Raw genomic sequence first — 25,470 nt, 5'->3', positions numbered from 1 at the left:
AATAAAAGCTTGGTTTAAGATGGAGATGTAGTTAGGAGACATGGGTCTCTGCTTGGCCAGGTGGTTGTGGACCAACTGAGTGTCCTGCCAGGGTGTCTGGCAGTGATTCATTAGGAAATGCCCTCATTATCTACAGAGCAGAGGATTAAAACCTACTAATAATGAAGAGATCAAGTCAGCATAATTGATGGAAATTGTCTCCCTGCTTGAGAGCTGTGTATCTCTTGCACACTCATGGCTTGGGAAAATTGGACTACAGTGACAGAATTTGTTTTCAGGGGATTCACAGATTTCCCCAACCTTCAGGTTACCCTCTTTGTGGTTTTCCTGCTCATCTATGTCATCACCATGGTGGGAAACCTCGGTATCATTGCTGTAGTCTGGCTCAATTCCCAGCTTCAAACTCCCATGTACTTTTTTCTCAGCAACTTGTCCTTCTTGGACCTGTGCTACTCCTCAGTGGTGACACCCAAAATGCTGCTGAACCTCTCCTCAGGAAGGAATACTATTTCTTTCGCTGGCTGCTTTGTTCAGCTGTATTTCTATGTTGCTTTTGTCATTGCGGAGTGTTACCTCCTGGCCGTGATGGCGTATGACCGCTACGTCGCCATCTGCAACCCCCTGCGCTACCCCGTCATCATGTCCCAGAAGGTCTGTGTTTCCCTCTTGGCTGGGTCCTATGCAGTTGGTTTTTTTAATTCGGTGGTGCACACAGGATTTGCACTGCAAGTGTCCTTCTGTGGCCCAAACATCATTGACCACTTCTTCTGTGATGGGCCACCGCTGTCAAAACTGGCCTGCTCTGATACTCGCCTCAACCAAGTGTTGCTACTTGTTTTCGGGGCCTTCAACGAGGTCACCACCGTATCAGTTGTCCTCATCTCCTACAGCTGCATCCTATTCACCATCTTGAGGATGGACTCTGCACTGGGCAAGCACAAAGCTTTTGGTACCTGTGCATCTCACCTGGTGGTCGTCACCATCTTCTATGGGACTCTTCTCTTCATGTACCTACAGCCCAGATCCAGCTACTCCCTGGGTAGGGACAAAATTGTCTCTATCTTTTACACAGTGGTGACTCCTCTGCTGAACCCTTTCATCTACAGCCTGAGGAACCATGAGGTGAAGAGAGCAGCAGAGAGAACAATAATTTCCCTGCTAAAGCAATAAATGGTTTGACATGTAGGCAGTGATGGGAATGGAGACTGTGTTTTGGGGTCTTTTTGAAACCAGAAAGAAGTGGTGATAATTCTGTATATTACCATCCATTTTATAGTCTGGCCCTATTGATGTGGGATTAACTTGTTATATGTTCCCCTCTAATGCATCTCATACAGGAGAAGTATATACTCATTATACTCATTAGGGGCTGGAAAATAAAACTTATGAGGAGCGGCTGAGGGAGTTGGGGCTGTTTAGCCTGGAGAAGAGGAGGCTGAGGGGAGACCTGATTACGGCCTATAAATACTTGAGAAAAGATGGTGGGGAGGTGAGGGAAGGGCTCTTTACATTAGTGATGGGTGATAGGACAAGAGGAAATGGGCATAAGCTTAGTCAGGGGAGATTCAGGTTGGATGTTAGAAAGTATTTCTTCTCTGAAAGGGTTGTCAGCCACTGGAATAGGCTGCCCAGGGAGGTGGTTGAGTCCCCATCCCTAGATGTGTTTAAGAATAGGGTGGATGATCTACTTGAGGATATGGTTTAATGGGGATTAGGGATGGTTGGACTCGATGATCTCTAAGGTCTTTTCCAACCTAGAAATCTATGAATCATTGAAGAACCACCAAAGGTTGATTTGTGAGGAAATGTGTTAAAATGTCCAATTTGTTTCTGAATATTTGGAGGCAAGTATGTTTTAGGTTTCTTCATGGACCTAGCAGTCTTCCAGCACTTAAAGGGGCTACAAGAAAGCTGGAGAGGGACTTTTGACACAGGTATGTAGTGATAGGACAAGGGGCAATGGCTTTAAACCGAAACAGGGGAGATTTCAATTAGATATAAGTAGGAAATTCTTCCCTCTGAGTGTGGTGAGGCACTGGAACACGTTGCCCAGAGAAGTTGTTGCTGCCCCATCCCTGGAAGTGTTCAAGGTCAGGTTGGATGAGGCTTTGAGCAACCTGGTCTAGTGGCAGGTGTCCCTGTTGATGGCAGCGGAGATGGAACTAGATGATCTTGAAGACCTCTTCCAACCCAAAACATTCTATGGTTCCGTAGGCAGTCCCAAGTCACCTCTCTCTTGAAGGGAAATATGATGACAAGGCTCAGCCCTGTAAAAATAGCACATGTGAGATTTCAGCTGAGGACTTGGACCATTTTCTTCTCAGCTGTCTTGGTCTGACCCTACTCATGGCCACCCTGTCCTACAGTTCAGATATCGTTCATCAGCACAGTGGACTACATCCCTACTAAGTGCTGTACCTCTTCCAGCTGTGAGATGGGATCTACAGATTGAAGGTGGACTTCAGTACTTCCAGGTAACTCCATGACAGATGGGAGTGTGCAGGAGAACACATGGAGAAGACCAAGGAGGCTTGGATGGAGAGGAGGAAATGTTTCTCTAAAGCTGCAGGAAATGGGGAAAATTGAGAGGAAGTTCTCTGAATCCTCTTCTTCCCCAATGACTTATCAAAGTATGTTCAAAGATATTTTAAACATTTTCTGCTGCACTTTAATCCTTCAAAAGACATTCTATAGTGAATAAATACTTCAAATGATTTTGTTAATACTCAATATTAAGTATTGGACAGTGACAGTTCCTAAATGTACTGTTTATTGGAATTTTTCTGTATATCTGTTCAAACTTAAGGATGTACAGTAAAGCTATGGCATATTAGTTACAATAAAGCTAACATTTCTAATTCCTCCTCTAATTTTCTCAAAGTGTGTAGTTATTTGTATTGGAAAGACCATTAGTTGTGGGATTTAACTGGCCAAATTCAAAGTTTAAAAGGTAAACATGAAATCTGATCTTAATCTCCCTCCCTAGCAGGATCAAAAGACCATGGCTCTTGCTAAGATAAACATGTGAAATGGCTTGAGGTAAACTATGTTGCATAAAGATGTAATGTTGCATATGGGAAATGTAGCAAGACTCTGATATGTGAATTTACAGTGGCTGAAATCCACCCAGCCCATGGGTCATGCCATTTCCATATGTCAGATTTCAGTTTATATACTATTTTAATGTTGATTTAAAAAAAAAATAAAATTGCAACTCTCCTTTCTATTTCTACTGCCATTATAAGAGGAAAAATGATAGGCTGAAAATATCCTTAAACATAGCAATACATGACACGGCTGCATAGCTACTACAAGGGAGAGGAAGGATTTAGTGATGAACACTTCAAAGGTTTATACATAATCGCTTCTACAATTTTTCCTTGTTTGTCATTCTTTTGTAGGAAGCAAAAGTAGTTTCTTTTGGAAATAAACTGGAATGCATGTTTTTATTTACCCTCTCAAGAAGGATGGGAGTGTTTTGAGTTGTACCTGGAGGATTGATGATAAAGTTGGACTCAGCAGTGAAAGCGTTGCCACAGAAACTCCCTGAATATAAACCTTGCTGTGAAAATATTGTTTGTAGAGCTACATCCAACCAAAACATTTGTATGGGGCCAGCACAGGTGTCTGCAGTGCTCTTCTCTGTCAATGTTTGGGTTTGCTGATGCAGGTGCTGGTTGTGCTGGCTTTGGTCTCTAGTGCCATTGAGGGATTCCTGCTGGGCTTCAGCTGCTCCTCCAGAAGGTGATATGTTCCTCTAAGTCCTGTAGTATTTCTGCTAGAGCTGTCCCTTTGGCCAACTGAATTACACCATTGGAGCTCAGAGACTGGAAGAGAAGTTGGGAAGCCTATAGCCCATGTGTAGGTCTGTATGTCATGCAGACTTGGAGAGAGGTGAGCCCAAGCCCATCCCAGGTGTGCAGCTCTCAGCCAGTCCTCTAGACTCTCAGTAATACTGATGGAGAACTTACCTGTTCATGTGATCATGCATGGGTCTCTCCTTTGGACATGGCAAATTCCTCTCTGGGCTCATTTGAGTCTATCAATGCACCTAATTCCTCCTTAGATGTCACAGGACGTACGAACACGAGTCTGGCAGATATGGCACAAGATGGAAGGAGACTTGTGCCCTTTGGAGGAGCAGGAGAGATGTATATTGAGTCTCAGATGGTCCTGGACACCCATGTCTGAACAGCTGAATCATCACCTTCATTTCTACTGACTGCAGAGAGAGCTGGGACAGTTGGCTTATATGTCTATGCTTAACATTGCTGACAATTGATTGGTGAATAAATCTCATCTGTGGATCAAAAATGATCCAAATATGAACTGCTTTTTATGTGGTGACTCCATCCATGCTGTCAGTTTACCTAAAAGCAGGGATTTCTAGTACTTAAAGGGAAAAATTAACTCTACTGAAAGAAATAGGGTGAATTGTAAACTGCTGAAAACGTTCCAGACTCTGAAAGAAGCTGGTGTCTATTGAGTGTGGTGAACAGAGACCAATTACAGACATTCCCTTGAATGTGCTATCATTTTTCTGCTAGTCAAAAAAAAGGGTTTGCAGAAAGGGCTGGAATAGCACCATTTATTTTCCGAATAGGCTGTGATGGGATGTTTTTGATCTTTGCTGGAGGTGGAGCAGCAGCAGGACCCTGCTGTCTGCAAAAGGGAGGGAAAAACGGGCAGTTGAGATATTCCTGGAAATATCTGGAGCACAGAAAAAAGGTTTAATGGATTGTCTATTAATCATGTCCTGACAGGTGGGTCCTGTATACACCTCCCTGCTTTTAACCATCACTATTCTGGAAGTCTTTCAGGCTCATTCCTTGCCCGGAGGCTAGGGTCAGCCTTCATGTCCTGTAATCCCAGCCATCTGCTCCAGACATCCATCCAGAGCTAATTACAACAGCCTAAGCTGCTCGCAATGGATATCAAAGATACTTGGAGTAAAGTGCCCTTTGGATGCACCTTCTCACCTCCCCCTTGGTTTTTGGAGGGGTTTATGAAGAATAACTTGTGTGCGTTTGGATCTCTACCTTTTCTGTCCTGTGGGGCTGCCGAGCGTTGTAACGGGTTATTGGTATTTATGACAATAATCAGCACAGGATTTTGCATCCTCCTGTGTGCATCGCTAAGTCTTTGTTAACAGATTAGACTGTTGTGACTCATGGATTCTCGTGAAGGAGCTGGCAGTGTACAATCAAGATTCACCTCTTTGTGTTCCCTTTGGCTACACTTCAGCCAAAGTCATGACAATCACTTATTCCCTGAGGAGGGGTGCCTGTTGCCCACGAAGACCTGCAGACACACATATAAAAGCAACATGTTGCTGCAAGTGAAGAACTTAATCTGATGGAAACACGCAGGCGGCTTTCAACTGCTCAGGAGAGACATCCTTGTCTATCTGGAAGCTAGGAGGATGGTGTCAGGGGTTAGTCCTCCAGATTTACAATGCAGACATCCTGAGCCTGTAGCATCATCCAAAGTGGAAGAGACCCTGCAGATGGTAAAAGGAGGTGGCACCATCCATGGGTAGGTGTGACCATTCCCCAAAAGGTCCAGGTAAGCTCTGTGGGACTACCCTGCTCTGGTATAAATCACTGCAGTGATGTTGCCTTTGGGGAGGCTGCTCTGATTTACACCAGTGGAAGGTTTGTTCCTCCGTGTTGGTTAAAGAATATGAAATATCTCTGCTGGGATGCGTTTGCGATGTGCTGCAGCATTTTGAACTCAAAAGATCAGAAATCATTGTGGTATGTTTAAGGAGCCTGGGAGAAGAAGAGAGGAGAACACTCTCAAGGGAATATTAATCCACTCACCAAGCCTGAAATTGAGTGATATTCACTTTAAAGTACAAAGAATATTTCTATAAAGAAACATTCAGCTGATGGAGAATGGTTCTTCAACGAGCCTTCTGATCCTCGTGCTCGTCTGGTGGGGTAAGACTTTGATTCTCATTTTTAATCCTGTAAAGATGTAATTGTTTTACTCTGAGTCTTCATGTTACCAGGGACAGAAACCTGTATTTCATGTCTTCATCTGGGTGAGCAGCTTAACTAGGTGCTTAAACTCAGGCAACCAGAGTTGAATGAGTTTGGCTCGACTCAGCTCCGTAGGCTCATTCGTGGTGTTAACTCCTCTTCCAGCTGAAGGGAGATACAGGAGCTGTTGGGCTTTTGTCTGCTGAAAATGGGCTGAGAGAAGTCCTCATTAGTGCCCTGACCACCAGGACGCCATGATGTGCCACCATTGGGCTCTCTCTGGGAAGGTTTATCGTCCTCATATGGCATCTTAAACACTGAATTTTCAGCCTGGCTTTTTTCCCCTTGACTGTTCCCCTCCCTCATGCCTTCTGCCGGTGCTCTCAGCCATACTTTATTTTCACCCAGAAACGAGGTGCAATTCACAGTTGGATGCTGCTGTTTGCACACACCGGGGAGAGCTCCAGGTGTGACTTTATATTCCAGGGCAAAGGCGTGGATCCCACTTTTGCCTGGGCTCAGTTGGAGCGCTACAGCTGCTTCATACTCATGAACACTGGCAGGTATCTCCTGATGCTTCAATCACTTCTGTACGTCAAGTTCCATCTCCTGGTCCGCTTCTGAAAACACAAGGCATGATCAACGTCATTGGTGTGTGGCGGCAATTTGCAGTGCTGTGGACTACGGCAGTGGGCGAGGGGAGCCGTGACCAGGGACATGAGGGGCTTGCTCATCACAAGGCTGGGTCATCATTTGTTAAACCCACATAGACTCTTTGTGCAGGGCACCCTGACACCACAGCTGGTACCTTTGCTCTGAACGTCATGGGGAAATCAAGACAGATTTTACAGTGTTTAGTCTCTTAACTGTGTGTTCCCTAAACTCTACTGAGGAAAGAATAGAAAGCTTGCAACAGTTCAAAATAACACCTTCGGACCCAAACTTTGCGCATGATCTCCCTGATTTCATCTCCCCAAGATGTAATATTAAACTCTTCATGTCCTGAATGAGTTTTAGGATCATGCGACATCCCCTTCCTCTCTCCCTCCCTACAAATTCAAGACCCTTTTCTTTACCACAGTGTCTTTTCCAAAATCAATGAAAGAAAGCTACCATATTTTCACATTTACTCCAAGCTATTACAATTATAAGCAGAGCTCTCTTGTTCTTGATCTGTTAGCATGATTGATTTGAAAGGGGGGGGAAGGGAGGAAACAAACGTGGAGGAAAAACCCATAATTATCAAGTTGTCCCATTTCAGTTCTAATAAATAAAGACATGGTTTCCTTTGTCCTGTATTTTCAGGCTCTGTCCTTCCTCGGCAGACATGAAGCCCTGAATGGTGGGGCAGAATCACACCTCGGTTGTAGAGTTTGTTCTCGAGGGCCTGAGTGACCAGGCGGAGATGAAGGCAGCCCTTTTTGTGCTGTTGCTGCTCACCTACATCATCACCCTTTTGGGCAACATGGGGATAATCACAGTCATTCGAGGTGACCCACGGCTCCACACATCCATGTGCTTCTTCCATGGCAGCCTCTCCATTGTTGACATCTGTTTCTCCTCTGTGATTGCCCCCAGGACTTTGGTGAACTTCCTATCAGAGAGGAAGACCATTTCCTTTGTTGGCTGCATGGGCCAAGCCTTCTTCTACATTGTCTTTGTGATGACTGGGTGTTTTCTGCTGGCTGTCATGGCATACGACCGGTTCGTGGCCATCTGTAATTCTCTGCTCTATTCCTCTGTTATGACTCGAAGGTTGTGCATGTGGCTGGTGGTGGGATCCTACATTGGGGGTGTCCTGAACTCCATCATACAGATGACCTTCATCATCAGGCTGCCCTTCTGCAGTTCCAATGTCATCAACCACTTTTTCTGTGATGTTCCTCCCCTCCTGGCACTGTCCTGTGCCAGCATGTACATCAACGAGATGATCTTCTTCTCCTTGGCGGGGGTAGTTGAACTCAGCACCATCTCCACAATTCTGGTCTCCTATATCTTCATCTCCTTTGCCATCCTGAGGATCTGTTCAGCTGAAGGTAGGCAAAAAGCTTTCTCCACCTGCGTGTCCCACCTGACAGTGGTGACCATGTTGTGTGGGATGACCATCGTCATGTGTTTACGCCCCAGCTCTAGTTACTCCCTGAACACCGACAAAGTGGTCTCTGTCTTCTACATGGTGGTGATTCCCATGCTGAACCCCCTCATCTGCAGCCTGAGGAACAAGGAAGTGAAGGATGCTCTGAAGAAAACAGCAGAAAGAATCACAGTCAGGCTCTGAACCCTCCTCATGAAAACCTCATGCAGGAATGTGGATAACACGCGGATTTGTCCCAGAGCCTGTGGACCCTCCACCCACGGAGATATCCAAAAGCTGTCTGAATGAGGCCACGAGCAACCTGATAGGGTTGTGATGTGAACCCTACTTTGGGCAGGACATGGAATAATTTTCGATGAGAAGGACATCCAGGAGGTCTCTGGTCCTATGAATAGCAAGTTATACATATACATACATACCAGGCCAAGTACAAGGTCCTACGTCTGGGTCGTGGCAATCCCAGGCACAAATACAGACTGGGCGGAGAATGGATCGAGAGCAGCCCTGAGGAGAAGGACTTGGGAGTACTGGTGGACGAGAAGCTCAATATGAGCCGGCAATGTGCTCTTGCGGCCCAGAAGGCCAACCGCGTCCTGGGCTGCATCAAGAGGAGCGTGGCCAGCAGGTCGAGGGAGGTGATTCTCTCCCTCTACTCTGCCCTCGTGAGACCTCACTTGGAGTATTGCGTCCAGTTCTGGAGTCCCCAAAATAAGAAGGACATGGACCAGTTGGAGAGGGTCCAGAGGAGGGCCACGAAGATGATAAGAGGGCTGGAGCACCTGTCCTGTGAGGACAGGCTGAAAGAGTTGGGGCTTTTCAGCCTGGAGAAGAGGATGCTCCAGGGTGACCTTATAGCGGTCTTCCAGTACCTCAAGGGGGCCTACAAGAAAGATGGGGAGAGGCTGTTCAGGAGGGCCTGTTGTGATAGGACAAGGGGTAATGGTTTTAAAATAGAGGGAGGTAGATTCAGATTGGATATTAGGAAAAAATTTTTTACCATGAGAGTTGTAGAACACTGGAACAGGTTGCCCAGAGAGGTGGTGGATGCTCCATCCCTGGAGACGTTCAAGGCCAGGTTGGACGAGGCCCTGAGCAACCTGATCTAGTTGGAGATATCCCTGTTCCTTGCAGGGGGGTTGGACTAGATGACCTTTGAAGGTCCCTTCCAGCCCTAACCATTCTATGATTCTATGATTCTATATTCTGTGTGTATATATATAAAATATAATATTAAATGTATATTACATTATATATTTTTATATATAATGCAATACATTCTTGTGTTAAATGCGTATGTCAACAGTCTCAATGATTGATGGGCTGGGTCAGGGAGGCAGCTACTGTGCAAAGATTTTCCTAGGAAGGACTGGAAACACGAGATCTAAATGGATAAACTTTGAAATTTTAATACAATTTCAGGGGTTAACGGGGTATTGTGCATCAGCCAAGTAAATGTAGTAGAAGCTCTTAAATAGATCAGTCTTTGAAACCAGTCTGCTGAGTTAAATTGCAGGATTAAATTGATCTTTGTCACTTCTTTTTAGGCAACTATACACCTTTCTCCTTTCATTCCCCCCCACTGACAATTTCTGTTTTTCCAAGCCTTGAAAAAAAGCTTTAATGAGTTTTCTAATTTATGCCCACAGCAGTTTGTTAAAAACAAAGATGATAAAATTCTCAGTAGAGTTTGCATCCAGAGATTTGAACTTTGGCAGTTGGGAAAAGGACTTAAAAAAATCAAAACAAACAGAAAACAAGAAAAAAAACAACACCCTGAAACAAAAATAACTGAGGGTAATAAAAAAAACCCCAACCCAAAACTAAACTAGTTTTTATTTCCTATGCAACAAGCAACTCCTGCCAGAAATTGCAGCTCCCGCATTTCCCCATATTCTGAAGAGAAACTTGTGTTTGCTGTGAAAATGCAGCATCATCAGGGGGAATAGGACCTACAATATTCCTCTACAAAAAAAAAACCAACAAAACTCTTTTCTGTTTCCTTAGCAGTTCATCACTCAAAGGTAAGAGACGCCCCTGAGCGAATCATCTTAACAAGCTCCTCTGGGAGGGGATGTAGAGATTATGGTCTGGGACGGAGAAGTCTTGGCTGCGTCCTGGATGAGGATTTTCCACCTGCAGTCACTTGATGTGAGTGGTTTTGTCCACAGTGGGGAAAAATACTCTAACACAGTGAAAAATAACCCAAACAGTGATGTGACACTCATTAACACCTAAAACTTATTATTATTTTTATTATTTTATTATTATTATTATTTTGATATTGAAGTTACCAGCCCAAATCTGACTCTCACTGTTGCTGGCAAGAGAGTGTCCAAATATACCTGTTCCTTAGATGCCCCTTTCCTTCTCAAAAGTCGCATTTCATCTACTTCTGAATGAAATCTGTGCCTGTATAGAGGAAGGATTTATTTTTGTTCCTTCTGTGTACCATCAGGCTCTGTTGTCAGCCCCAAAAGGCACGAAATGACCATAACAGACTTTCCGATATTAAAAAGGGAGTGTGGTGGGGGGGGTGATGCTAAATAAGTGGTTAGAGAAACACTGATCAGGATTTCTTGTGCATCGTCACCATCTATTGGACATTGTTGGGAATATCTACTCCTTTTTATTTTAGATGAAAACATTTTTATGTGCTAGTAAGCCTTGAGTAGCAAAGTGACTTGTCTATGTTCAGGAAACTGAGAAATAGTGCATAAATCAAACAAGACCATTGTCTCGCCTCTACAGTTGGCTGATCGCTTTTAGATCTTTTATTTTCTCAGCATCAGTTGAGCTCCTGAGCCTCCTAAAAATGAACGGGCAATGTTAGATCATAGAATGGTTAGGGTTGGAAGAGGCCTTCAAGATCATCTAGTTCCAATGCCCTTGCCATGGTCAGGGACATTTGCCACTAGACCAGGTTGCTCAAAACCTCATCCAACCTGGCCTTGACACTGCGAGGGATGGGGCAACCACAACTCCTCTGGGCAACCTATTTCAGTGCCTCACCACACTCAGAGGGAAGAATTTCTTCCTTATATCTAAATCCCCCTTCTTTCACTTCAAAGCCATTGCCCCTTGTCCTATCACTACACGTCCTTGTAAAAAGTTTCTCTCCATCTTTCTTGTAGGCAACCCCCCCCCCTCCCCGGAGAAGCTCTTCACTTCAGCACTCAGCAGCTTTAAACAAGCTTATGACCAACTTCCTCACATTTAGAAATTATATTTTAAACTGTTTAAACTGTGATTGTTTTTTTGTTTTGTTTTGTTTTGTTTTTGCTTTTTTCTTCTTGATTGAGGTTTCAGGTTGTATGAACTCAAGATTATCGAGTTGACTCTGCCCTGTGAATTATTTTTCTCTTAAATAGAGTGGGCTAACCATACACGTCTTGAAGTGATAATTCCTGGTATTTTAAATTATTACCTCCTGTATCAATTGCTTCCTGTGGATCTTCAGATCATTCTTAGAAAGGGTTCCTACAGCACATCTTTACCTTTGACAAAGCTACCCTAGATTTGGGGTAGACAAGCAAAAACATATAGCGAGATCTGAACTTTTATCCCGCGTAGGTGAAGGATTTAATTTTTTGTTGTTGACTTATGTAAATTGCATCCATCCCTACCTAAATAATCCCAGGTGAGCAGCTGCCCCAGTGCTCTCGGATGCTGAATTAAATGGATGAGGCTGCCTATATAGTTACCTGGTTCTTGGATGACCATGGGGGATTCATCCTGGTCACCTTCATGGAGAGGCAGCCCACACTTCACTGTGAAATGCTGAGTGCTAGGTGGATAAAAGCGGGGTCGTTCTATACTTGGTTTTTTGGAGCAAAGAGGTGACTTTCGTCCTTTCCTGGAAGGCACTGCAGCTGGTGCAGCCCTCTCTCGTCTTCAGGAGCAAAGTATAGGATGAGTTTCTGATTGAAAAACAAAGGCAGATACATCAAAATGAAAATTAAGCCTCTTTTTTTGTTCTAGACATCAGCATAAACTGAAGAAAGGGAGTGTTGCATTTCTCATTGTATGCAATCTGCACCGAGGGTCCAACGCTTCCAAGAAAAGCTGCTGCGCGGAAAAAAAAGAAGAGGTTTTTTTGAATACAGGTATCGCACACTACACACAGATATCGCAATAAACTACCTTTGGGGATCTTTTTAGGGTGTATGAAACTATTTAGGGCAACATTTTTGAGCCAGTATTGTTCAAATAACGTCTTCTAGTGTCATTGATTTAAAAAACCCATTGGCTATACCTTGGCCTGGCAGTGGAGGATCTCCTCCTGGCAGAGGAGCCCAGAGGACTCCTCTGGGCTCGGCAGGGGCTGCGCATCGCTTGGTCTGACAGCTCCCGGGAAGTCAGGACATTATTCCCTGACTTGTTTTACCTGGGTTCTGTGAACATTGCAAAGGCAAAGCTCTGGAAGCACGGGTAGATTTTGCATGGTATACTTTTCCAGCTGGAGCAGGGAGTGGCTGTGGTTATAAAACCTCCTTCAACTGGGCCTGAGGGCAAAGCAGAAGAAATCCCTGCTGTGAAAATCTCAACAGTGTCCACAGCATCCCTAGGACGTGTGGCAGACTGTCCCCCACCATCTCTGCTTCAGGGTGGTGAAGACGGTCACCCTCAGAAACCAGAGGGACACTGGAGGCGTGAGCACAGGGTGCTTTCACTTCACATGTTAAACCATCCTATTAATGAGGCGTTTCTGCATTCACTAGATAGTTGGGGCTGTAAGACTCAAAGCACCGGCTAGCCGAAGAGCGTGTTTTAGCTCAATAGATCTGGGACCTTCCCCTTGTCCCTAGACCAAGATTTTGAAGATAACGTTCACCATGAGAGCCGGCCAATGGGTGTCTAACCAGGAGGATGCACTGCAAGGCTGTGGGGTCTCAGCAGTGGCTGGTATTTCTCCAGTCTATAACGTCATGAATTACATTTCAGAAACCACTAACGACAAGCTGCTTGGTGAGTCCTAGGGCAGCTTGTTGCAAGGTCTTGCACTGGCATGCCCAAGGGATGCAAGACCTCACCAAATATGAATAGGAAAGCAGGTATCACAAATGAAAAGCCTTTGCTCAGGAGGACAAGAAGAAGTATTTGGGGATTTGCTGGCAGTTATTTAGCAGAGGGTGGCCCAAGCATCTGGCTGCCAGCAGGAACAATATCTAATCCGAGGCAGCAAGGTATGGGGTTTTTAAGTTAATTTATCTCCATTCCAGCCAGTGTCTTCAAGCTGCAGAGAGATGTGGCTCCCAGTGGGCGCTCTCGTGCACGGCACAACCTGCAGCCTTAGAAATTCCCCAGGTTTCGTATCTACATCTTGACTCGCTCCACACAACACAGTTGGCTTGTCAAATATGAAAAAAGTTGAGGGTGAGCCTTAGTTAATTGTGAAATTCAGGTCGATTCTCCAATGGCAGTAGCTGTCTGCATCTGGGCAGGTGGATGCTGCCTCTGGGGGAGAATTCAGCCCCAGACTCAAACAGCTCGATTTTCATTATTTGTAGAGCATCTTCCAGCACCATGCGGATGTCTCAGCAGCTGCTTTGCCTCCGGCATCTCTATGTGGGCGTTGAAAATCAGCTCTAAATTCCCAACAACAGCACCAGGAGACCAGCCAGGTTGCTCACAGGACATCTGAAATGAGCTGTCTACATCTGGTGGTGAATCTCACCCCTTCAGCAAAGAGTCATCAAATAATTATGATTTTTAAGTTCGAATCTGTTTGTCAGACACCAGGCAGCGCGCGCTCTCGCTTTGCTCTCCAGTGGAACTCTGTCAAGCGATGATTAATGTCATCCAGGAAGAATCAATATTTATTTATTCTGTCTGTCATAGAGTGTGATTTGAGGAGCTGCTGGTTTCTCCCTGGTGAGCAGAGAGAACCAGCCTGAATTTATCTTTTATCTCCAAGTTAGGCATCACGTCTCAAACAAAGTGAGGCGAGGCAAATCCTGGCTCTTATGACTGCATCATCCTACACAGGAAAAATCAAGCTCAGGAAAGTCGCCTTTTCCAATGCTTTCACCTGGAAGAGATCTTCCTGGGACACGGGGAACTGATATTTATTCGTCATGTACTCACGTTGGACCGGGAGTGCTCAAAAGATGAGAAAGAACTCAATTTTCCCAGCAGTTATTCTGAAAATCACACACTGCTGTGTGTAAACAGCTTGAGAGGAACTGCGAAAAAACCCTGTAATTTATTTAAGCTTTTTTCTGGTATTGTATTGCCCTCCTGACTTGCCTTAAAATATCCACCCGCTTCCTAGGGTATTGCTGGTGGTTGTATGCGTTTAGCAAAGGCTGAATCGGGAGATTGGCCTGGGGAACTTGAGTTTTTCCTCTCTGAAAGAGAATTTACCTTATATTGACTTAAACCAGTGTAGCTGCTGGATAGATAAAAAATTGACGTTCTTAACGTTATTGACAGATGCTATTAAGCACTTCCATTCAAAAGACGGAAAGCAGCTGAACTGCTTGTATAGCCAATATGACTGAAGATAACGATACATTTGCATCCGAGTTTATTCTCCTGGGCTTCACAAACCAAGACGACCTGCAGGTGACATGCTTTATCTTATTCCTTGCCGTCTATGTGGTCACTCTAATAGGAAATCTGGGAGTAATTGTATTAATCAGAATCGATTCGTGCCTACACACCCCCATGTACTTCTTCCTAAGCCATTTGTCTCTCCTGGACATCTGCTACTCCTCCACCATCATCCCTCAAACCTTGCTGAATTTTTTAGTGGAGAAGAAGGTAATTTCCTTTGTTAGGTGCGCTGCTCAGCTCTTCTTCTTCGCGACTTGTGCCACCACCGAGTGCTATGTGTTGGCTGCTATGGCTTATGATCGCTACATGGCCATTTGTAACCCTCTGCTCTACTCTGTGGTCATGTCCCAGAGGCTCTGCGTTGGGATGCTGGCTGGTTCCTACTTAGCTGGTGTGATCAGCTCCATCATACACACTGTTTCCATATTTCGTCTCCCATTCTGCCAGTCCAAGAGAATCAATCATTTCTTCTGTGATGGACCACCGCTGCTGGCCATCTCCTGCTCTGGCACCCATATCATTGAGGCGATGGTTTCTGCCATGGTGGGGTTCAACGTCCTAAGCACCACAGTCTTCATCCTAGTCTCCTACTTGTCAGTCCTCTCCTCCGTCTTGCGGATCCGCTCCATGTCTGGTCGACACAAAGCCTTCTCCACCTGTGCCTCTCATTTGGTCTCCATTGCTTTGTACTATGGCAGCTCCCTCTTTGTGTACCTGCACCCTGGCTCCAGACACTCCTTGAAGCATGACAAGGTGGTCTCCACACTGTATTCCGTTGCAGTCCCCATGCTGAACCCACTCATCTATAGCCTGAGAAACACGAGCATGAAGAATGCCATGAGGAAAGCAAAAGGTAGAGTCCTCTCCTTGTCTGTCCGCTGTTCCCGGTCAACTGAAAGGAGAGGGTTACCCTTCCATGGTAAGGAGGGTTAGATATGGAACCTTCAAGAAGGAGGGTTAGATGTTGCGTCTTCAAGAAGCAGAGACTAAATGCACCTGGAAGCACAACACTTGGAAAACATGTTTCTCCTTGAACCAAGGCTATGAACCACACTAGGAGGGACAACAGGTCTTTCTCCAGCTGTAGCCTGAGACCTGTCAGTGACTTTGTATAGGGCAGAAAGTTATTATCCAAATAAATGTAATTTAAAAATCATTGAAATAAATATTATTTATTATTTAAGTACTATGCAAAATAACAATCAACTTCATTTCAGGCTTCAGAGAGCTGAAGGTAGAACACGGGTGGTGGCTTTGCCCTGCTAACATCAAACCAGCCGACATCTGACCACTCATGTTTTATACTGATGAACATCCTCTGGTGATGTTCCCAGTATTAGGAGGATGTTAACAGAATTTTCCAGGAGTTTTAACTCTAGACCACAATGTCAGGTGGCTTGCAATAATGCTGTGAAGGTGTGTTGGTCATCAAAGTGCTCATGGTAAGTGGGGACAAGACATGTTTGAGCCTCTGTTCTGCCGTGAATTTAACCAGGCATGTAAAGAACCAAAGTGCTTGTGAGAAGGGAGGATTTCAGGTCCACTTTCCCCCAGAACAGCCAAGGTGCTGGTGGCCTGGGTGGCCTCACGATGGAGAAGAAGCAAGTGCAGTACCAAGCTGCCTGGATCTGGGATTTCAAGCTGCGTTATTTATGCCACAGACACACACCCTCCCTAGCAGACATCCTTACTGGGTTATTTTGCCTTCCATGTATTTTTTTTTTTAATAATCTTTGAAACCTCTTATTTTTCCACCTCCCTGTTATGTTGCTTTTCGCACTTCACAAGATTTAGTTTTAACCCAATACCGAATAGGGAAGAAAAAAATCAAAAACCACCATGAAATCCTTTTCTACTCACCTTCAAGACTAATAGTCTGGTGCATTCCAGAAAAAAAACCCACCAAATTTACATTAAAAACCTCTAAAACTATCTATATACTTCTCCATCTTGCTTCCTCACGCTTTCATAGCTCGGTATTCTCTTCCATCCGCCCCATTCTTTGTGTTTTCAAAATGTCTGGGACAAAGTTTACATTTAGTATTTGTGCTAAAGGTTTTATAATGCCTCTCCATCTAGCCGAAGCTTTCAGGGAACATTGGCACTCAGGATTCATCGGAATAAAACTGGTAAATCTGAGTTAATTCAGTTACATCCTCAAAGCAGCTGTGTAAAATGATGCTTTTGAGTAAATGTCTTGTGCAGACACCAGTAAAATGTGTGGAAATAAATATATCTATTAGAGAAGACTGCCCATGGCCACACTCACATCCTTCATACAGTACATGCTCCATCAGGTTTGTTTCCAGCATCCTTCAATGCACCATTAACTCATCAATCAGATCTCCTCCTTGGTAGCAAAGGGCTTTTTTTTTTCAATACAGAAAGTTGTGAGAGGTGGATAAATAAAAAGTGAACTGCCCTAGACTTGTCTTTCTGCAAGACCAGGTGATGGCATGGGTAGGTCTCTACCAGAGAGGCGTTGGTGCCACCAGAAAGGTTTTGGAGGGTTGAAGTTGAAAGAGGCTTTTGTTGAGCAGGTCAAAAATAATTATCAGCTGAAGGAAGGTCCCTAGGGAGAGTGGCTTCCACGAACAGCTGAGGTAATTCTTCAGCTGGGATAAAACCCCTCTGCCAGACAGCCCGGGTGATCCTGCTGCCAAGCATCTCCGCTCCTACCACGAATTCCATTCATCATATAGGTTTCTCAAGGAGCTGCAGGCATCGTGTCTCCCAACGCCTTCCCTTCTAACCAAGGAGGTTGAAAAGGGTGGGACGTTTCCTTTTGGTGACCCCTGTTGTGCCGCCTCTCACGTGCTCGAAAGTGTTTTTGAGTGCCAGTGGTACAAGAAGACTCATCCCAGTGCTTTGTTGCTCTCTCTGTTATCCCTCAGCCCCTAACACCATTCATGACACTGCTCCCAACATGACTCGACTAATTTATCTCTTCAGCTCTTTGTATACCTCATACTGAAAAAAAAAAAAAAGACATTAATATTGATGGACAGTGGAAAAATGCACACCAGCCCGTTTTTGGGGTTGTAATTTTTTAAAAAAATTCTGCATTCAAGTGATCAATTGGCAAACCTAAACAAACAAACAAAACCAAAAAAAAGCCTAATTAATGATTCTATTTTGTTCACATGGCTAAAGATTCCCATGTTCCTGTTGAGGTGAGAAGAAAATTCAGAATAAAAGCTTCTGCTCTGTGAAGTCCTGCAGCACAGGCTCATGCTCACAAGTAGCTCCGTCAAGAGCTTGGCAAGATTTTAAATATTTTCATTATTAAAAACAGTTCCTTTAATATTTAATTATTTTTAAATATTTACCATGTTCTTAACCTTGAAGCTGTTTAAGATACGATTGTCCTCTCCAGGGCTGGAAGTTCACGTACGAGCTGGTCACCACAAGTTGCCTCTACGGGATGGAAACGGGCACCTCTGGGACACAACCCGTTTAATTCCAGTGATGGAATTGTTGTCAATAGAAAGAAATGTGTTCTTCAAGAGTACCGGTCATCCAGACGGAGCTACAACCACGTCTCCATCACCAAGCAACATTGACCAAGAAGATCTGAGGTCAGTATAGTAAAACGAGTGGTGCAGGACTTTATTCCCCTCCTGCACTCAATTCAGCCTTCTATATTTTTTAATTCAGCCTATTTTGGGGGAGTGGATGCTGTTTTGTGGCCAGGAGGTATCAATTCAGCTGCATTTAAAGGAAGCCCATCTATGCTCTCCAAAAGCATCCATGGTGTGAACCCAAGTGCCCAGGCAGGGGCTAAAAGGTTGGCTTGAAAGCACATGCCTGACCCCATCTACGGCTGATCTAGGGACATTTTAGGTGAGACATAGACTGTAGATAGATCTTCCATTAGATAATTCATCAGCAGAGGGGCTGGATGAGGGAGATGGTGGGAATATCCAAGCTGAAGCTTTGAAGAGTTTGATTTGTAGATGATGTATTTTGACACCATTACATGGATATTTGAGTTGGTCATAGACAGCTCACTGCAATCATGGCAGAGCTGTGCCGGAGGCACCACCACTGCTTCAGCCCCCACCCAGCACACGCAGGGGGTTTTCTTTAAAAGCAGAAAAATTTAGAAACTGAAAAAAAAACATAACCCAAACAGTTTCAAGTGCCTGGCTTTGTTTTGTGGTGAAAAGGCTGCACTGGAACAAACGAGGCCACGGAAAAACACTGATCCAGTCGGGGGAAAAAAAAAAAAAGAAAGAAAGAAAGAAAAAAAAAAATCCTTTAAATTTCCAGGAATCAGAGGTGAGAATCTGAATTTCCTCTGTTTTCTGCATTTTGGAATGTGTTTCTTTAACTTCATTTTTTTACACTTGAATAAACATTTTTATATTTCTTCACGTCTCATCAATACAGTGTACATAAATCATGGCAGGATTATTCTCTTTTAAAATCTGGCTGCGTAATTAGCTCCTTCACCTGTTTGACTTCAGATCTTGGGTTAAAGGTAGAAACACAGTTGCTTTGTATTTTTCTGAAAAAAACCACGCCATTTTCTATTGCATTTACTTTATGGATTAAAATCCCATGTCTCTGCAGAATTTCTCTCTTAGGGATTTATTTCACTGATTCATTTTATTTCTACTCAAATTATCTAACTTGTAGAAACGATGGACGCAGAAAACCTCACTGTTCTGTCTGGCTTCATCCTCTTGGGTTTCTCTGATGCTCCAGAGCTACAAACCACCATATTCACAATTTTCTTATCCCTGTATGTCTTAATGGTGCTGGGGAACCTGATGATGATCCTGCTCATCAATGCCGACCCCCAGCTCCACACTCCCATGTATTTCTTCCTGACCCACTTATCTTTCATGGATTTTTGCCTTTCCTCATCTGTCGTCCCAAAGGCTCTGGAAACCTTCCTGCTGGGCAGAAGTCATATTTCTTTTTTGGGTTGCTTTGCCCAGGTGTACTTTTTCCTTGCTCTGATTGTCTGTGAGTGTTTCCTCCTGGGAGTGATGGCTTATGACCGATACATGGCTGTGTGCAAGCCGCTGCTTTATGTCACCATCATGTCCAGGGCATGTCGCTATGGCTTAATGGTCCTGGTGTACACCATGGGCTTCCTCAGCTCCCTGGTCCACACCGTCCTGGCGGGGAGGTTGTCCTTCTGCCGGGACAGGAGCATCAACCACTTCTTCTGTGAGCTGCCCACTCTCCTGCAGCTCTCCTGCTCTGATGCCCACGCAAATGAGATCTTGCAGGTTTGTGATGCTGGGCTGAATATTGTGGGCTCGATCCTGGTGATCCTAGTTTCCTACACCTACATCCTCCGCACCATCTTGCAAATCCCTTTGGCCAGGAGGAGGCTTAAAGCTTTCTCTACCTGCGCCTCCCACCTGGTTGCCGTCACCATCTTCTACGGTCCAGGGATGCTCGCCTATGTCCAGCCTTGCAAGGCATACGCCTGGGATCAGGCAATGCTGGTTTCAGCATGTTACACCCTCCTGACCCCCACCCTCAACCCCCTCATCTACAGCCTGAGGAACAAGGAGGTGAAGGGGGCCCTGAGGAGGCTGTGGGTGCGAAAGCTGGTGCCACATCTATCCGGGCTTTGAGAAGGCACTTGCAGCTTTTCGGTATCTTGGAGGTAACAAAGGAATGTGCGTTACAGGTCGTTATTGGTCTACTTACTGACAAGGAAACCACACTGCAAGTGCAGGGTACAGAGAACAAGCATAATGACTCATTCTCTTCAAACAACTTCAACTTATTTTAATCCTGGCATCAGCCGCCCGCAATTAATCAGAATGACTATCAATAGCAAAACTGAAAACAATACCATGACGTTTTGTGTCTAAATTGTGTTAAATGAAAATATTGCTCACAAAAAGGATGCTCAGACTGGGGATAGATCATTGCAGATATTTCCATCACCTGCTTAATAATCATCTTTCCCAAATAAGCTTGAAGAACTGAGGATCTGTTGAAGCCAGCGATATATGGAGAGCTGCAACGTGGCCTGGACTGAATTTTTCTAGGAGCACTATCAGATCTGCTCTTCAGAAGCCTTCACTGAGACAGGCACCCTTTGTAAAGGCTGCAAGAGGAAAATATGAGTTCTCTGTACAAGGGGCTGAGGAGGTTTATGGGATACTGCTGGAGGCAATCCAGACAAGAGGGGTACATTTACCCAACATGAGTGACCTGGTGATAGCAGGGTGGAATGTGACCATCAAAGTCCAAGTCCAGCTGTGACCTCAGATGCAATTTCTGACTAAGGTATAGAAAAAACATCAAAAAGCACAAAGCCATGGTGTTGGTTCTGGAGACCTGGAGCTGGGCTAACGACTTGTCATGGGCACATGTATGTTAGCGCATTGCCAGACATGTGTCCCAATCCAGACCTTCTTGGGAGCTATTGTATTTACATTTACTAATCTTTTTCTTTTTGGATGATTGGTAACAGGCCCGTGACTTGTGTAGCAATTCGAAAGCTGGAGAGGGACTTTTTACAAGGACGTGCAGTGATAGGACAAGGGGCGATGGCTTTAAACTGAAACAGGGGACACTTTGATTAGATCTAAGGAAGAAATTCTTCCCTCTGAGGATGGTGAAACACTGGAACAGGTTGCCCAGAGAAGTTGTGGCTGCCTCATCCCTGGAAATGTTCAAAGCCAGGTTGGATGAGGCTCTGAGCAACCTGGTCTAGTGGAAGTTGTCCCTGCCGATGGCAGGGGGGTTGGAACTACATCATCTTTAAGGTCTTTTCCAACCCAAACCATTCTATGATTTGACTGAGTTACGACTTTTCTGTGCATCATCGCATGGTTAAGACGGAAGATGCTCTAAAGAAAACAATAGACAAACGGTTTTTTAACATTAATCAAGACACATCTTTTATGTTTAATGAACTATACAATTTCTGGAAGAACATGTAGCTTGTATAATGACAAAGTGAATACATTTTATGTTTTAAAATAAACACCTTTGTAAATCATGGCCTTCCTAAAAGAATTGTAAAGAATAATGAATTAATGCAATGGCAACCAGTTAAAACCAGCTTTAAGCTGGAGTGACATTAAATGTTACAAAACTTTTCATCAAAGTTTCCAATGGAGTTTTTGTGAAAACTAGAGGCATTTGGACATTTTCCCCGAGAAACAGAGAACATGACATCTGAAGCGCCTTATTCTGCATGACTCAGGAGGAGAGAGAAGAATCGTTAACATGAGCAAAGGAGCCCATCGCTCCCCTTTCTGCTCTGTCCATCCATCCTCTGTGCAAAGGGATGCGTCAGAGCAGACTGGATACAGTGCTGTAGCAGGGTTCAGGGCACTGGATGGGTAAAAAACCCCATTCCCCTCTCCCTGAGACATCAAGGAGTGCAACCACTATAATTACCATGGCCAGCTTCACCTGGGACCTCCACCCACACCGTCTGCCCAGGGCTCTGGGCACTATTTAAGCTCAGCCCTGGGTCTTTAACCACTTTCAGAGCTGTGCTTGGTCCTGGTCCTGGTCCTGGTCCTGGTCCTGGTCCTGGTCCTGGTCCTGGTCCTGGTCCTGGTCCTGGTCCTGGTCCTGGTCCTGACTTGAATTTGGCCCTTGGTTTCCTCTGAACCATTGTCAGGAGCTGCTGCTCTGCTTGGGTGCTCTGGGGCCATGCCCTGTGGGTGAGGCTGTTGCCCACCATCACGGCCACCTTCAACTCCCAGTTTGCCTCCCCTTAGGGAGTCACTGGTCCTTGCTGCTCCCTGAGCCACACTGCATTGTGCAAATAGCACAAATAATCCTTAATGTGAAACAAGACCCTCTTGTCCCAGCTGAGGACAAAGCAAGCTCTTACGAAAGGTAAGTGATATAAGGATCTTCTCCTCTGCCCTGTTTTCTGTGGTTGCCTCTTAAGAAAAATGAGCCCTGCTCAGCTGCATGCCCTGGGAGGACTTTATTTTACCCTGCATTAGGTATCCACAACGTAGACTCTTACATCTGAGCCAAAAAAAAAAAAAGGGTTATTGGTATAACACTGTGGGTGTGCTTAGGTCCTGGTTTCTATGGCCATCTGAAAGAAATCGTGCAAGGAGTATTAATCTTTTATTTTAGCTATGAAAAAAGCAATGTCTGGACTAATTCAGGTGCACCCATATGCAAATGGACAATAAGTGACAAATGACCCCTTTCTCCTCTCTGTGGGGATCTGGCACCCCAGCTCTTATTGCTAAAGGTCTCTTAACAGGTTGCAGTCAGTCGTCTCTGCTTTAGAGAGCAGGAGACTGCAGCAGCATCTCTCAGTGGCACCTCCTCAGCTACACTGCTGGCTTAGGGAAGGGTCAGCTGGGAGGAAATATAATTTACAACAGCCCCAGAACAAGAAAATAGGGGGAAAAAAATAGTTCTCCATAGCTAGTTACATTCAATCACACTAAACTCCTTGCCCACAAGGAGAAGTACGAGTCCCAGCTGGTCCTTTTCCTAAAGCAGATGTAAGACACAGGTCAGATGAAGCTTATTTCTCTTCCTTGGAGTAATCCTGGCTGAGTTAGATGTCTTGCAGCTGTAGGAACAAAGGTGTAGGATAAGATCCAAGGGGGTGGCTGAGGCCACAGCTGTGCTGTTGGGTACAGACAGAGACAAGCCAGAGCTTGATGTGGAAGCCCCAGGGACAAAAGTGCTTGGGAGTTGAGCAAGAGGACCCACCCAGCTGCTTGGGTGGAAGTCTCCCCTCCAGGTCTGGAGGGAAAAGCAGTGGGGTGGCTTCAGCGCAGACCCAGCTCTGCTGCCTCTGGGCTGGGATGCTTTGGTCTCTCAATGATTTAGCATCTTCCTAATGCTGGATCACAGCACCTGCTACTCCCAGCCCCCTGCAGCTCAGTGGTCTCTGCTTCTTCTCCCTTTCCATGGCACAACACCCTGGAAGCAAATAAGATTTTCCTTTTTCCTTGTAGTTAGCCCAAAGTGAGGGTTTGGGTGGTGTTTTTTTTTAATACCTCCCAAAAGCCTCCAGTCCTCCTTGAACTTGCATCTGGAGGAATCAGTGCACCTTCTTAAGAAGCTAAGCTTAAGAGGGAAAATCCTAATAAGCTTATTTTTATCACCTTCTATAATATTACATCCTTTCACAGGCAAAAAACCTCAAGAGAAGTCAAAGAAACATTTATGAGACCTGCAATGACAGGATGTTTGTTAACATCCAGTCTCTGCAGATTTTAAAGAACGGTTAAAATTTGCTGTACCTGCTTCTGTTCTTGCACCTCCAGACAGCTGATGTAAGACTATTTAAAAAGGGAAGCAGGAGGGGTTTCGTCAACTGATTGGGATCAGTTTGGCCAGTAGGCAACCCCTCAAAATGTTATTTGCCGTTGCTTTCCTAAGTGCATCCTTGATCTCCTTGTTCCTCAAGCTGTAGATCAGAGGGTTGAGCATAGGGATGACCAGGGTGTAAAACACAGCGGTGACTTTCTCCATCTCCAGTGAGTACTTGGAGCCTGGTTGCATGTGGCTCAGCCCTGCGGGCACGTAGAACAAGGTGACTGTCAGGAGGTGGGAGGCACAGGTGGAGAAGGCTTTGTGCCTTCCTTTGGCAGACCTGATCCTCAGGATGGAGAAGAGGATGTACACATATGAGATGATGATGCTGACAAGCACAGACATGGAAATGGTCCCATTGAAGGTTACGAGCAAAAGCTCGTTGAGGTGGTCATCAGAGCAGGTGAGTTTCAGCAGAGGGTTAGTGTCACAGAAGTAATGGTTGATGACATTGGGTCCACAAAAAGGCAATGGCAGCAAGGAGCACGTCTGGATTAATGAGTTTAAAATCCTCCCAGTGTATGACCCGGCCACCAGCTGAATGCAAACTCTCCTGGGCATGGAAATAGCATAGAGCAGTGGGTTGCAGATGGCTACGTAGCGGTCGTACGCCATCACAGCCAGCAGGAACACCTCTGTGGTCACAAACACAAGGAAAAAGAAATGCTGGGCAAAGCAGGCGGAGTAAGAAATTGTTTTCTTTTCCACCAAGAAGCTGATAAGCAGCTTTGGAGAAAAGACAGAGGAGTAGCAAAGGTCCACCACAGACAGATTGCAGAGGAAGAAGTACATGGGAGTGTGCAGCTGGGGGTTGGTCTTGATCAATGTGATCAGCCCAAGGTTGCCCGTCAGGGTGATGAGATAAATCATTAAGAAGATTACAAAGAGAGGAGTCTGCAGCTTGGGCTGGCTTGTCAGTCCCAGGAGGATGAAGTGGGTCACAGTGGTGCGATTACCCTGAGCCATGTTACCGTGTTTTGCAGCGGCATGCCTGTTGGGAGGAGGAGAAACAATTGGTGTGAAATAAGGAAGAGCAGCAGTGGCACACACTGCTGTGACCAGCAAGTGCTTTATGAGGCTGTTCATTAAAAGTACAAAGCTTTGATACTGGAGATAATGTCTGACCATGCTCGGGTTCTCGGCAGAGCCTCACAAAGAGCACAACTCATCTGAAACCTTTCAGAAGTCATGTCTTTAACCATGCGGTTGAATTGCAAAATTAGGTTTTTCATTTTTTAAAAAAAAATCTCAATATTGAATGATTTGAAAACTGGAGAAGGCATGAAGAATCTGCAAACTTGTCATCTCGTTTCATTAGACTAAGAGGCAGAAAAAAGGAAAATACTTCATTTTCCCCATGGGAAGACTAAACACATGTGAGTGATGATGACCCTGGGAGCCCTGAATCCACCGTGCCCTCTCTGACCACCTTTGCTGGGTCCCAGGTTGCTGACCTTGCCTGGGCAAGCGAGCGGCCAGGGACTTGAGACAAACTCCGGTGTTAAATAGCAAGAATAAGCTGAGCTGCCACATTTTTATCAAAACTCT

The 25,470-nt window shown here is 45.0% G+C and overlaps 5 protein-coding genes across 5 annotated transcripts; 4 read left to right on the top strand and 1 right to left on the bottom strand.

Moving 5' to 3' along the window:
* The first annotated feature begins 234 nt into the window (after window positions 1-234).
* Window positions 235-1,170, top strand: LOC104379599 (olfactory receptor 5AP2-like). The gene has a single exon (XM_009986903.2). It carries the CDS (start codon window positions 235-237, stop codon window positions 1,168-1,170), a length of 936 nt encoding a protein of 311 aa, XP_009985205.2.
* A 6,153-nt stretch (window positions 1,171-7,323) lies between these two features.
* LOC104379595 (olfactory receptor 5G9) lies at window positions 7,324-8,262 on the top strand. Its single transcript, XM_009986899.2, has one exon. The coding sequence runs from the start codon at window positions 7,324-7,326 to the stop codon at window positions 8,260-8,262; it is 939 nt and encodes a 312-aa protein (XP_009985201.2).
* Window positions 8,263-14,056: 5,794 nt separating this feature from the next.
* LOC104378689 (olfactory receptor 5J3) lies at window positions 14,057-24,888 on the bottom strand. Its single transcript, XM_009985760.2, has 2 exons — window positions 23,980-24,888; window positions 14,057-14,158 (listed from the first exon to the last, which is right to left on the bottom strand). The coding sequence occupies exons 1-2, from the start codon at window positions 24,886-24,888 to the stop codon at window positions 14,057-14,059; spliced, it is 1,011 nt and encodes a 336-aa protein (XP_009984062.2).
* LOC104378691 (olfactory receptor 8U3) lies at window positions 14,572-15,567 on the top strand. Its single transcript, XM_009985762.2, has one exon. It carries the CDS (start codon window positions 14,572-14,574, stop codon window positions 15,565-15,567), a length of 996 nt encoding a protein of 331 aa, XP_009984064.2.
* Window positions 19,281-20,231, top strand: LOC104378690 (olfactory receptor 8I2). The gene has a single exon (XM_009985761.1). The coding sequence runs from the start codon at window positions 19,281-19,283 to the stop codon at window positions 20,229-20,231; it is 951 nt and encodes a 316-aa protein (XP_009984063.1).
* Window positions 24,889-25,470: the final 582 nt, after the last annotated feature.

The sequence above is a fragment of the Tauraco erythrolophus genome, chromosome 6 (genome assembly GCF_009769465.1).
Source record: "Tauraco erythrolophus isolate bTauEry1 chromosome 6, bTauEry1.pri, whole genome shotgun sequence".
NCBI lineage: Eukaryota > Metazoa > Chordata > Aves > Musophagiformes > Musophagidae > Tauraco > Tauraco erythrolophus.
Note: the sequence above shows the minus strand (reverse complement) of the source record. Positions and strands in the feature narration are given on the sequence as shown.

Bases quoted from the DNA above. Each gene is read 5' to 3' on its own strand.
- LOC104379595 (XM_009986899.2), top strand. From the start codon at position 7,324: ATGGTGGGGCAGAATCACACCTCGGTTGTAGAGTTTGTTCTCGAGGGC.
- LOC104378689 (XM_009985760.2), bottom strand. From the start codon at position 24,888: ATGGCTCAGGGTAATCGCACCACTGTGACCCACTTCATCCTCCTGGGA. The intron at 14,159-23,979 runs GCAACGGCAAAT...GTCCAACGTGAG, and splicing joins TCAAGGATGCACTTAGGAAA to TACATGACGAATAAATATCA.
- LOC104378691 (XM_009985762.2), top strand. From the start codon at position 14,572: ATGACTGAAGATAACGATACATTTGCATCCGAGTTTATTCTCCTGGGC.
- LOC104378690 (XM_009985761.1), top strand. From the start codon at position 19,281: ATGGACGCAGAAAACCTCACTGTTCTGTCTGGCTTCATCCTCTTGGGT.
- LOC104379599 (XM_009986903.2), top strand. From the start codon at position 235: ATGGCTTGGGAAAATTGGACTACAGTGACAGAATTTGTTTTCAGGGGA.